Source organism: Arachis hypogaea, chromosome 19 (assembly GCF_003086295.3).
Source record: "Arachis hypogaea cultivar Tifrunner chromosome 19, arahy.Tifrunner.gnm2.J5K5, whole genome shotgun sequence".
NCBI lineage: Eukaryota > Viridiplantae > Streptophyta > Magnoliopsida > Fabales > Fabaceae > Arachis > Arachis hypogaea.
Genome location: NC_092054.1, coordinates 22,813,254 through 22,824,359, shown reverse-complemented (window position 1 = coordinate 22,824,359; position 11,106 = coordinate 22,813,254). Strand labels below are relative to the sequence as shown.

Below are 11,106 nucleotides of genomic sequence, written 5' to 3'. Positions count from 1 at the left end.
AAAATTTGATTTTTTTATAAATTTCAAAGTCATCGAATTTCCAATTACCAAAACCAAACCAATCCGTTCTTAATTGGTTTGGTTTGATTCGGATACATACACAAAAAAAATATAAATCCAAACCAAATCGAACCAATTACATTTTAATTAGTTCGATCTAATTTCACCTTAAACCCGAATCAAACCTATCCTTGTTTACCTCTAAGTATGAACTATTTTTCATTTCTTTTTTAAAAGAATCATATTTTAACCACGTAGTTGACGACCTTGATTTAATTGTTTGCTCTGGTCAAGTTTGCCAGTCCCGTTTCAGCAGATCGGAGGAGGAACTGAAAGCAGAGAAACACAGAAGAAACCAAAATGATGGTTGCAGATGAAGTGCCACTGGACGACAAAGCAAAGCGGATGAGAGATCTGCTATCGAGTTTCTACTCTCCAGAGTCTGCCATGTCCACCGGCACCGACTCCGCCAAGCACGCCTCACCCGACGATATCAACTCCAACTCCTTCGATCCCGATCACTACATGAACCTCATGGTAACCTCCCTCCAAGTCTCTTCGCATTTCGTTGTGATTGTTTTCTGTTTGTTTGTTCGGTTCTGATTTGGAATCGTTAAATTGGGGAATTTCGTGAAGGTTCACAAGTCCAATTTGGAAGGGCTGCTTCAGCGCCACGTCGAGATGGCTGCTGAAATCAAGAATCTTGACACTGACTTGCAAATGCTGGTTTACGAGAACTATAACAAGTTCATCAGTGCTACTGATACTATAAAGAGGTACTTAGTTTTAGTGTGAAAACTGAAAACATATGTATGGCTCTTTAGGTAGGAGTTGATGACGTTTCTCGTCGCGCAGGATGAAAAGTAACATTTCCGGGATGGAGACAAACATGGAGCAGCTTCTTGAGAAGGTAGTTGTAGCTATAGTTTACTCAATCCGATTCGAATTGAGTTTGATAGGAATGTGTGTTTTCCCTGGTTGTTGCAGATAATGTCTGTGCAGTCAAGGAGTGACAGCGTTAACACTTCTCTTTTTGACAAAAGGGAGCACATAGAGAAGCTGCATCGTACTTGCAATCTTCTCCGTAAAGTTCAGGTATTAGAGCTATTAGATGTGTCCTTTTCTGGTTTCACGTTGTTCTTCACTGCAATACTTATGTTTCCATGTATTTTAGCTTGGTGACACAACTTTTTGTACTTCTAATATTGCATGATTATGTGTTCTAGAAATATGGCTCACATATTTTTCATCCTTGTTGAAGAATAGTTCATATATGATCTGCCTGATAGACTTAACAAGTGCATCAAATCGGAAGCTTATGCAGATGCAGTTAGGTTTTACACTGGAGCAATGCCAATTTTAATGGTTAGTTTGGATGATATAGCTTGTAATTCCATTCCTTGATTACTTTCGCAAACTTATAAATCAAAGTCATAGATGAAATATCTTAGTTTGTTCTTCTCTGTCTTAGGCATATGGAGATTCATCTTTCCGGGATTGCAAGCTAGCCTCTGAGGAAGCAATGGCTACAATAGTAAAAAACTTGCAGGTTTTGTTCCTTCACCTTTGCCAAGCCTTTGGACTTGGGCCAATCAAGCAAAACAAGCCTGGGGCCATATTAGATGCATTTATCTATTTTGTTACTCTTGTGACTTAGTTTGATCTTCTATACCTCTATAATTTGCTTTATTTAAGTGTTAATATATGTTTCTCTGCCTCCCTTATCAGCTTATACATTGGCATATATAATGCCCTTGTTGAATTGCTATATGCTGTCTTATTTAGTGACCAACTACTATTTTACTGACCAATAATATTCAATAGGATTAGCTGACATTAGCTATCCTTCCAAACATGGTTAAGACTTAAAAGTATATAGATTACAGTTAACTTAAAATCTCTACTGTTTTACTGGAAAGGATAACTGATGCTACAATTTGACTCCCCCCCCCCCCCCTCTCTAACCAGGGGAAGCTATTTTCAGATTCTGAATCAATACAAAAGAGAGCTGAAGCTGCAGTGCTCCTTAAGCAGTTGGAATATCCGGTTTGTTTTGATTTTCTTTATATTAAGAATATTTTTTTTTGTCAATATTTACTATTAAGAATTGTCTTTATTTAACATTATATCTATTGAAAGTAGGGAGAAGACTAGCATTTTTTAAAAAATAAATAAATTAAATTCCATATTTACACTTATATGTAATTTTCAAATTATTTACATTTTTGAAAAATACATACAAGTGTAAATATGAAATTTAACTTTTTTTTTCAGAAAAAAAAATCCTATAAGACTAGCATTTCTCTTCTCATTTCAGCAGATTGTAGATTACAAAACTATAGAGGCAAACTACTAAATAAATACCAAAATACTAGTGCTGACTAAAATACTAAATAAATTTAATCAGTCCCAACTTGCTTATCAAATGTTCACGTGAGTCCTTTAGCTGAATGTTGGATGTTATTTAGCTTATGATCAAAAGTCATGCACACATCCTTCTAGCTTCTCTATGATGAAATATCTTGTCATTTTCTCATTGTTTGGTCCAGTCATGTGACACTAGATTATAAGCATTGCTTTGTAACTTTTATTATTATGGTTGTTGAGATTATAGTAGGATTTGATAATACTCTATTACTCTCTCATATATTAATTATAATATGTATATATCAATTAAGGAAAGATTGTTTCCTTTTATTAGAGATGGTAATTATGTAGAGTATGCGTTCTGTGTATATATAAACCACAAGTTGAGGAGGTTTTTCCTCAAGCATTCACATAATCATTGTTTCAATATAGTCTCCAAGTCTAACCGATCTAATCTAGTTGGGTCATCCACAGTTTTTCATTTCTGCAATCAAACTTCACACTCCAGATGTTCATTCCTAGGTATAGTCTCCAGAGAGTTTATAAGTGTGAGGCATCGCTTACAAGAGCTAACTTTTGGAGTGAGTTAGGCCCACTCAATTCTAATAACAATATAGCTACATGGTTTCTTGAGAAGTCTATTCTTTTTCTTCCATACTTCGTTGGAGTTAGCACTTCATGAATTTCATTTGCAATCACTTGCCATTCTTCCCTTGTGCTATTTTCCACTATAAATTTTTTATTTCTCTAACTAACATGGTTATCTCAAACATAATAAGTACAATAACCAGAATTAATTTTCTATCAATAACTGATCTTTCATCCACTGCGGCGGTGTAGACGTGAATCCCATTTTGTCATTTCTGTTCTTGGATAAATCTTTTCCTATGGCACCTCCCAGAATCCTTGAGTTTTGGTACAAAACTTTTTCTTCATGAGGCCTTGATTAACATCTTCTCACGTAAGTATCATGTCATTTACTTATGCCATCAACAACCATAACTCTGAGAAGTTCACTTCGTAAACAAAATATGATCTGTGTGCCTTGGAAAATATTGATGTTTCATCTTAGATTTGAGTAAATTTATCTAACCATGCCCTAGGTGGTTGTCTGCACTGTAAATTTATCAAGCTATACCCTAGTTAGTTGTTTGAACTCGTTAAAGAGTTTTCTTTCCCCCCAAGTATGAATACTTTTGTAATTATGAGGTGAAGACGTGAAATGAGGGGAGCAATTTTTCACATTTGGATGTAGGGTGACAAGTACAACTCAAAACCTTGACTTTTGGAAGCACAAATATCAAAAGACCATAAACCATTGATAGTTGCAGAAGTTATCTGAAGACTGAATTAGCTCAGCCATATTCCTTTTTCTAGAAATATTTTTCCATTGCTAACAGGTTTGTCAATATCGTGATTTACCTTGTAAAGTCTCATGTTATTACAATCTTTGAAAGAGACTAAGAGCTCCAAACCCTAATCATTGAGACAAAGATATATGTTTTCTATGTGGTAGGCAAGCCACCATTGAAGTGGCATGGAAACCCATTTCTAAGAAGAAAAACCAAACTTCACCTCATTAGAGAATCCCATTTGACTCCAATTTTCAGATGAATTGTGTACGAACCTGCTATCTAAAGATTGAGATAGTAATAGAAGGGCAAGGGAGATTGGAGTGATACCAGGGATCACCAAATTTCCCAATCTGCGATTATATTATTATTTATTGAGAGGAAAGTGTAACAAGATATCAGGTATTCGAGAGACCTGATTCTGTCCTAGAGGCCTAGTCTGATCTCATATTTCTGATTGTCCTCTCACTACTTCCCCAGGGCCCCGCAGCCCTTTATAGTTTGTACCTCTTTCTCATAAAACAATGCTCGCTCTCTTACTCGTTTCCCAGCTTGGCAAGTTAGTTGCATAACCCACCATAGCCCATAGTTCACTCAAGTAGAGTTAGATCTCTAATTTCTAATTGGCTTTGTACGTAACAAATTGCTTATGTGTTTCAATCTTTGGGTGTTTCTGCATTGCCTTGTGCTTGGGTCTCTTTGGGGTACTCCCTATGGATTAGTATCCGTTTTTGCTAGCCTGGTTTAGTTCTTTTGGCTCTGGTAAAGAAACAAAGATCTTGGGCTGCATTTGATTCTGAGAATAGGACAAGACAAGACACTGAGAACAAGACACGAAATTAGTGTTCTTGTATTTTGTTTAGTGATAAACTAGAATAAATTATATTCTCATTTTTTTTATTCAAAAAATTTGGGAAGAAAAATATAATAATAAAAAATATAATTATGAAAAATTTACAAGAATAATGAAAGAAAAAATGAAAAATAAGTTGTGTATCTTGTTATTATCTTTGTATACTGTATACAGAATACATTAATTCAGTATCTCTGGACATAATGTCTCTGTCCATGTCTCATCTGTCAAACATGATTTTGTGTCTCTGTCTCAGTATCCCGTGCCTGTAAATAAACATAGCCTTCTGGATGTCCTCAGTTTATTTTGTTTGGATGTATCTGAATAGAAAGGAATTCCAGACCTTTTAATTAATTTCTTTGATACCCTGGATTTTGTTTGACATATATTATCTCTAAGAATTGGTTTAGTGCTCTGCTCTTGGTGTGTTAAATGGTATATCTTTTATCCAACATAAAAATAAATTGGCATGCTTTATTGTATGGTTTATCCATCTATGATCTAGTTGTTAATTTTTTGTTTCTTTGCAAGGATACCATTTGTCCATTGCTTTTTCTTTTTCTTTTTTTGGTTCTCTTTTCTTCTCTTCTAATAAGTTTTTTTTTCTATCAAATAAAAGAAGAATAAACTTTTTCTATCCCTAACTAGAGTCCTCATCTTATTTTTAAGCATTATATTGTGTTGTTATCTAAGCTCACGTAATGGTAGGTTTTCTATCTATTGGCAGGTGGACAATTTGAAGGCCAAGTTACTTGAGAAGTTAGATCAATCTCTAAAAGACATTCAACTAAAGCCTGAAGAAATAAAAGATGTATCAGTAGACCTTACTCCTTCTGATTCTGCTCATGAGGTTAGTAGTGGTGACTGGTTTCTAACTGTTAGTTGTCTCCCCCCACCCAACCCTCTTCCTCATTCCCTTAATGGTATGACTATCCTTATTGGTTACTTAAGAAGATGTTGGCAACCAAGTTACCAATATTAGTGTTATCTGTGCATATGACTATTTCAAGCAAGATATAGATCTTTAAGTAAAAAAAAGTGGAATACTTTTGAGGAAAGTGTGAGATAGCTATATTAGGTGGCACATCTTGTGGAATATATAGAATATATATTACTATTTTTCAAGATGGATGTATATATGAATTCAAATCTCTGTGATTCATGTCAACGGAAATTATAGCAATGACTTGGCTAAAAAGGTTAAAAAGAGAGTGATTATTAGCATGATGGTTGCTTTGATATCCATGACTAAGATTTTTGAAGTATCTGCAGCATTCTCGAGGAAATTGATGAACGGAATATTTATTGTTGTTGGTTGACTGTTACAGTTCAATTCCATTTTTGGGCAGTATATGTTGCTTCTTAAGCTAGATTACTTTCACTAATATACATGTTTGGTAACTTGGTTTTTAGACTGATGAAATAGCATCTATTTGTGCAATCATTTCTTAACATAGGCAAGCATTAATGAATTTGTGGAAGCAGTTCGTGCTTTTCGAGTAATATTTCCTGATTCAGAAGAGCAGTTGGTTACACTTGCTAAAGACCTGGTTACCAAGTTAGTATCTATGAAGAGCTTCTTTATCTATCGTGTGTCTTTGTTAAGTTTTTCATGGTATGCAAACTTTTTTATGTTTGCTAGGAATTTTGCCATTGCTGAGGAATATGTTCAGACACGAGTTTGTGCAGCAGATCTACTTGGTGTTCTTCGTAAGTCATGTTACTATTCTAGAAATGTAGTGTTTTCCACCATTTCTGCAATCTGGATACATTCTTATTTAAATTTTGATTACATGAGCCAATGATCTTCACTGCCATGTCTATAGCATAATTATTTAATATTTATTATTATTATTATTATTATTATTATTATTATTTTATATAAAAATGAACATTTATTGCATTATTTTGTTGTTTTGTTATTATATATTTTTCTTAAGCATATGTGTATGTACATATAATCAAGCAATCCGCTTGTTTCTTGTAGGGATGGATGAGTGCATTAAAGGTGTTTTTACGTGAATGCATTTGTCATGAATGTCTCCTCTTAAGTTTTGACTGTGAACCCATTTTGTTTGTTTTTGTCTGCAGCTTTTTAGTTTATATGTTTGTTACAGAAGTAGTGCCATATGAGATAAGTTAAAACAACTTTTGCTTTGTCGTTTGACCCTTTGAATTACTATATAATCATATATATAAATGTCTTATTGTGAAATATTTTCAAATTGTTCGCTACTTCTACACAACAATGATCAAAATGTTAATTTTTCAAAGGCATGCATATTTCTCATCTGAAATTGTACCAAAGCAAAAAGCTAAAGTTTATTAACCATGTAGCCTAGTTCAATATAATGGAAGCACTATACTTTGTTTTATTGGTTGTTCTTTTCACATTTATCCATATGATAACTGATAGTTTTCAACTCTATCGATGCAAGCCTTTGCTCTCTCCACTGACATTATACATATCTTTAGGCAACATAATATATTATTCTAATCTTTGATAAGTCAAATTTCCTTCTTTATGACCTTAGTGGCCTGACTGTGGTTTCTTTGATTGGATAATTATAGGAGTTATTTGGAATGACGTACTCTTGCTAGACGAAGTCTTACAAGAAGCGGCTCTCTCTAACCATTCTCTTGAGGTTATGCGTCAATTTATTGGCTCAAATTTGTTTTGTGTCCTTAGCTATAGTTTTTCAATCTCTTCCCTCTCTCTCTCTCTCTCTCTTACAAATTAATTTTTATTAATTAATAAACTAATCCTAAATGTTTCCAGGCTGCGAAGGCTGTGGTCATGTCTTATATTAAAAGTGCATTTTCACATCTTTTGCAAGATATCTCAGGTTAGTTCTAGGACCTGTGTTTCGAAAGTTTTGTTTTCTGCATACATTTGAAATATTTACCTTGCTGCACTGTCTGAGAATCAAGAAGCTAAAAAATATCTAGTGTGTGACTGCTTGTTCTAGAGAGTAATAGAAAAAAACAATGCAATAAATTATCTTGTCAATGATTTGCACCTTGACAAGATTGCTTGATGCTGAATATATACACACGATTTGAGCCAGTTGAAGATTTTAATACACAGTTATCTTGATAACTGAGCGCTGTTTTGATTTGTTTTGGTAGATTCATTGTTGAAAGTCCTGAAAAAGGATGGAATGGGGGAGTACTCTCTGGAGGTTGCTCTTGATGCTAGTACAAAAGCTGTTCTCCAAGGAGGCATGAATATCTTGCAGGTATTCATAGTTTTCTCTTATAGCCATATATGTACAAATCTATATCAATCCATGTATGCACCTAGTGCCCTTGTTGAATCTTTACATCTTGTTTATGTTATTTCGTTTCCATTTAACTGCTCTCCTCAGGAATTTCGCAAATTGCTAGATCACAACTCTGGGATCCTAGTCAGACTAAGAGAGTTAACCATTGATTTTGTTCAAGAAGGAATTCAAGATTTTTTTAGGCAACTTGAGGATCACTTCCTTCGCTTTTCAGGAAGAAATAATTCTTCAGCTTTTAAAGATCATGGTCTTGTTGAGGGAGCTCAAGGTGATAAAGCTTTTGCTGGTCTTGTCCTAGTGCTGGCACAATTGTCTGCTTTTATTGAACAGACTGTCATCCCAAAAATCACTGAGGCAAGGATCATTATTGTAAATTTAGATTTCCCTGGAAAGCGATCAATTTGTGGCTAATTTTACTTGCATATACCCAGGGTATATATCTTGAAATTTTATTGTAATTTTTAGGAAATAGCTACTTCCTTTACTGGTGGTAGTGTTAGAGGCTATGAATATGGACCTGCCTTTGTTCCCGGAGAAATCTGCCGGAAATTTCGATCAGCTGGCGAAAAATTCCTGCACCTGGTACATTTTTTTTTTTTTTTTGTAGATCTTCAATTCATACGATGAACTATTAACCATTTAGGCTTTGGCAATGTCTGTTTATGTGTGAAATATGAGTTCTTGAGCAAATCTGGATGATATTTTAGCTATGCCTGTTCGACCCTTTTTACTTTCTCTATATTTACCTTATAAATGTACTATCTAGAGGTCATTGTCAAGATTTACATTTGATGTCTTACTTTCAGTATGTAAATGTGAGAACTCAGAGGATATCATTTCTCCTAAAGAAGAGGTTTTCCACTCCAAACTGGGTCAAGGTCAGTATGTTATCTGGCTTGGTTTCAAAAATAGGAATGGTGGCTATCAACTTATCATTTGAAGAGACTGTTTCTGATGTGTTATTTTCTTTGCCACAGCATAAGGAGCCAAGGGAAGTTCATATGTTTGTTGATTTATTTCTTCAAGAGGTTGGCATGTTGGCATATCAGTATTTTTTTTCTTATATCAATTAATATGCTTTCTTCCGTTCAAGTTGCATTGCTAATGGGATACCAATCTGATTAAAGTTATTAAAGAATTGGAATTTTATGAGTGAGCAGGAAGTTTTATATATGCTCATTCATTGAAATTTATGGTAATTAACTAAAGCATGATTGAGCAGCATTTTGATTTCTCTATTTTATGTTTCAGCTTGAAGCTATAGGTACTGAAGTGAAGCAGACCTTGCCTCAAGGTAAGCGTAAGCACAGAAGGACTGATAGTAATGGAAGTACTGCTTCATCAAGGCGTAACCCCTTACGAGAGGAGAAATTGAATAGATCAAATACTCAAAAGGCAAGGAGCCAGCTTTTGGAAACACATCTAGCGAAACTATTCAAGCAAAAAGTTGAAATCTTCACAAAAGTAGAATATACACAGGTATTGAAGGATTATGATGTTTGTCATTTAAATTTAAATGGTTGGTTGAACCGTGATATATATTTTTAACATATAACTTGCAGGAATCTGTTGTTACAACCATAGTTAAATTGTCCCTTAAAAGTCTACAAGAATTTGTCCGGCTCCAGACCTTTAACCGGAGTGGATTCCAGCAAGTTCAATTGGATATTCAATTCCTGAGGATCCCTTTAAGGGAAATTGTTGAAGATGAAGCTGCAATTGACTTCTTGCTTGATGAGGTTTGGAATATAGACTTTTTTTGGATTCTAATTTTTACATATTGGTATTATTTTTCATACCCATGAGAATATAATTGAGATTAATGTTCAAATTTGATCATTGATAGTATCAAACTTTTGCTATTGATATTACCTCTTTTTAAACCCATGAGAATATGTAGGTAATTTCAAGATGTTCTAATAGTGTGAAAAAGTTTTACATTGTCATCGAGTCAAATTCTTTCTTTTAGATGGCTATTTAAGTAGGTTTGAAAAGAAGTTTTTATTGATACAACAATGAATAGTTGCATGTTTATATAAAATATTTTTTCACCAACATTACATAGAAATTGAATCATTCTTTTCAATTTTTGGGAAATATGCAAATGATCCCCTTGAACTTTGCCTTACTGCAATTTAGACGCTGAACCTTCAAAACTTGCAGTTTGACACACTTGAAGTTGTGAAGTGACCGAAAAAAGACTTCTTAAACTTTTCTTCCAAAATTATTCCTTCACTAATGTGTTCTACAAATCATTTCTTAATAGAAGGATAATTTTGGATAAAAGTTAGCAAATGTTAGTGAAGGGATAATTTTGGAAGAAAAGTTCGCAAACCGTCTTTTTTTGCTCTATTTGATTATTTCCAGGTGGTAAATTGAACACTTAAATGTTCAGTATCTAAATTTGATGAGTCAAAATCAGGGACTTATTACAACTTTCCTCCTTTTTTCTTCTTTCTTTTTTTCTTTTTTTTCCCCCCAATTCATCGTTAGCTTCTAGCCTTCCATATTTGTGTCGGCATATTCGATTTGATTAATGTGTACCTGGGGACACAGGTGATTGTTGCTACTGCAGAGCGGTGTCTTGATCCAATTCCATTAGAGCCTCCCATACTTGACAAACTTATACAAGCGAAGTTGGCCAAATCCAAGGAGCAAAATGCAATCCCTTCCTAAACATTTATTGGAAGCAAGAGCAGAGAAGGATATACTTGTGTTCTTATTGTAATATCACTCAAATAGTTCTTTATATGATATCTCTCCTCTACTAGTTACTGTTTTGGCAGTTGTTTATCAGCCGTATTCATCATGGGTTCACTTGGTAAATCACTTGTAACATGGTGGAGGTATTCGAGCAGGTAGTTTTACACCCGGAGATATTTCTTTATTGAGGGGAAAAAGGAAAATCTTACTCCATACTGTACATTGCTCATTTGTTTATTCCAGTGTGTGCACGGACTTAAAAGAGAACTTAATTTAATTTCATTGAGTGCAAATAGATTTAGTTTAATGTATTATGCAAGATCAAAGAAATCAATGATACAAAATTACAAATCAACAAATGATTTATTTTTGTTAAAAAAATGTTCACAAAAATAATATATCGACTTATGTATGTATAAAGAACAATATTAACAATACTGTTGGTTTGCATTGAACTTAGAGTTGATGAATAAAATATAATTGAAAAAAGAAACAAAAAACATAATAGATACTTGTTCTGTTTGAATTTGAATTCAAGTATTCATAG

At 33.9% G+C, this 11,106-nt stretch overlaps 1 protein-coding gene across 1 annotated transcript; it reads left to right on the top strand.

The window, feature by feature from the left end:
- Positions 1 to 237: 237 nt before the first annotated feature.
- On the top strand, positions 238 to 10,841 carry LOC112775594 (vacuolar protein sorting-associated protein 51 homolog). The gene is made up of 20 exons (XM_025819332.3): positions 238 to 537; positions 637 to 776; positions 856 to 910; positions 988 to 1,095; positions 1,267 to 1,365; positions 1,472 to 1,549; positions 1,969 to 2,046; positions 5,300 to 5,422; positions 6,030 to 6,130; positions 6,215 to 6,282; positions 7,144 to 7,217; positions 7,352 to 7,418; positions 7,702 to 7,811; positions 7,941 to 8,210; positions 8,322 to 8,438; positions 8,663 to 8,734; positions 8,834 to 8,884; positions 9,108 to 9,335; positions 9,419 to 9,595; positions 10,413 to 10,841. The coding sequence occupies exons 1-20, from the start codon at positions 361 to 363 to the stop codon at positions 10,530 to 10,532; spliced, it is 2,313 nt and encodes a 770-aa protein (XP_025675117.1). The 5' UTR covers positions 238 to 360; the 3' UTR covers positions 10,533 to 10,841.
- Positions 10,842 to 11,106: the final 265 nt, after the last annotated feature.

What these genes read in the sequence shown, in the direction of transcription:
- LOC112775594 (XM_025819332.3), top strand. Translation starts at nt 361, where the DNA reads ATGATGGTTGCAGATGAAGTGCCACTGGACGACAAAGCAAAGCGGATG. An exon ending in GCGAAAAATTCCTGCACCTG is followed by an intron (nt 8,439 to 8,662) that starts GTACATTTTTTT and finishes TCTTACTTTCAG; the next exon opens with TATGTAAATGTGAGAACTCA. An exon ending in TTGACTTCTTGCTTGATGAG is followed by an intron (nt 9,596 to 10,412) that starts GTTTGGAATATA and finishes CTGGGGACACAG; the next exon opens with GTGATTGTTGCTACTGCAGA.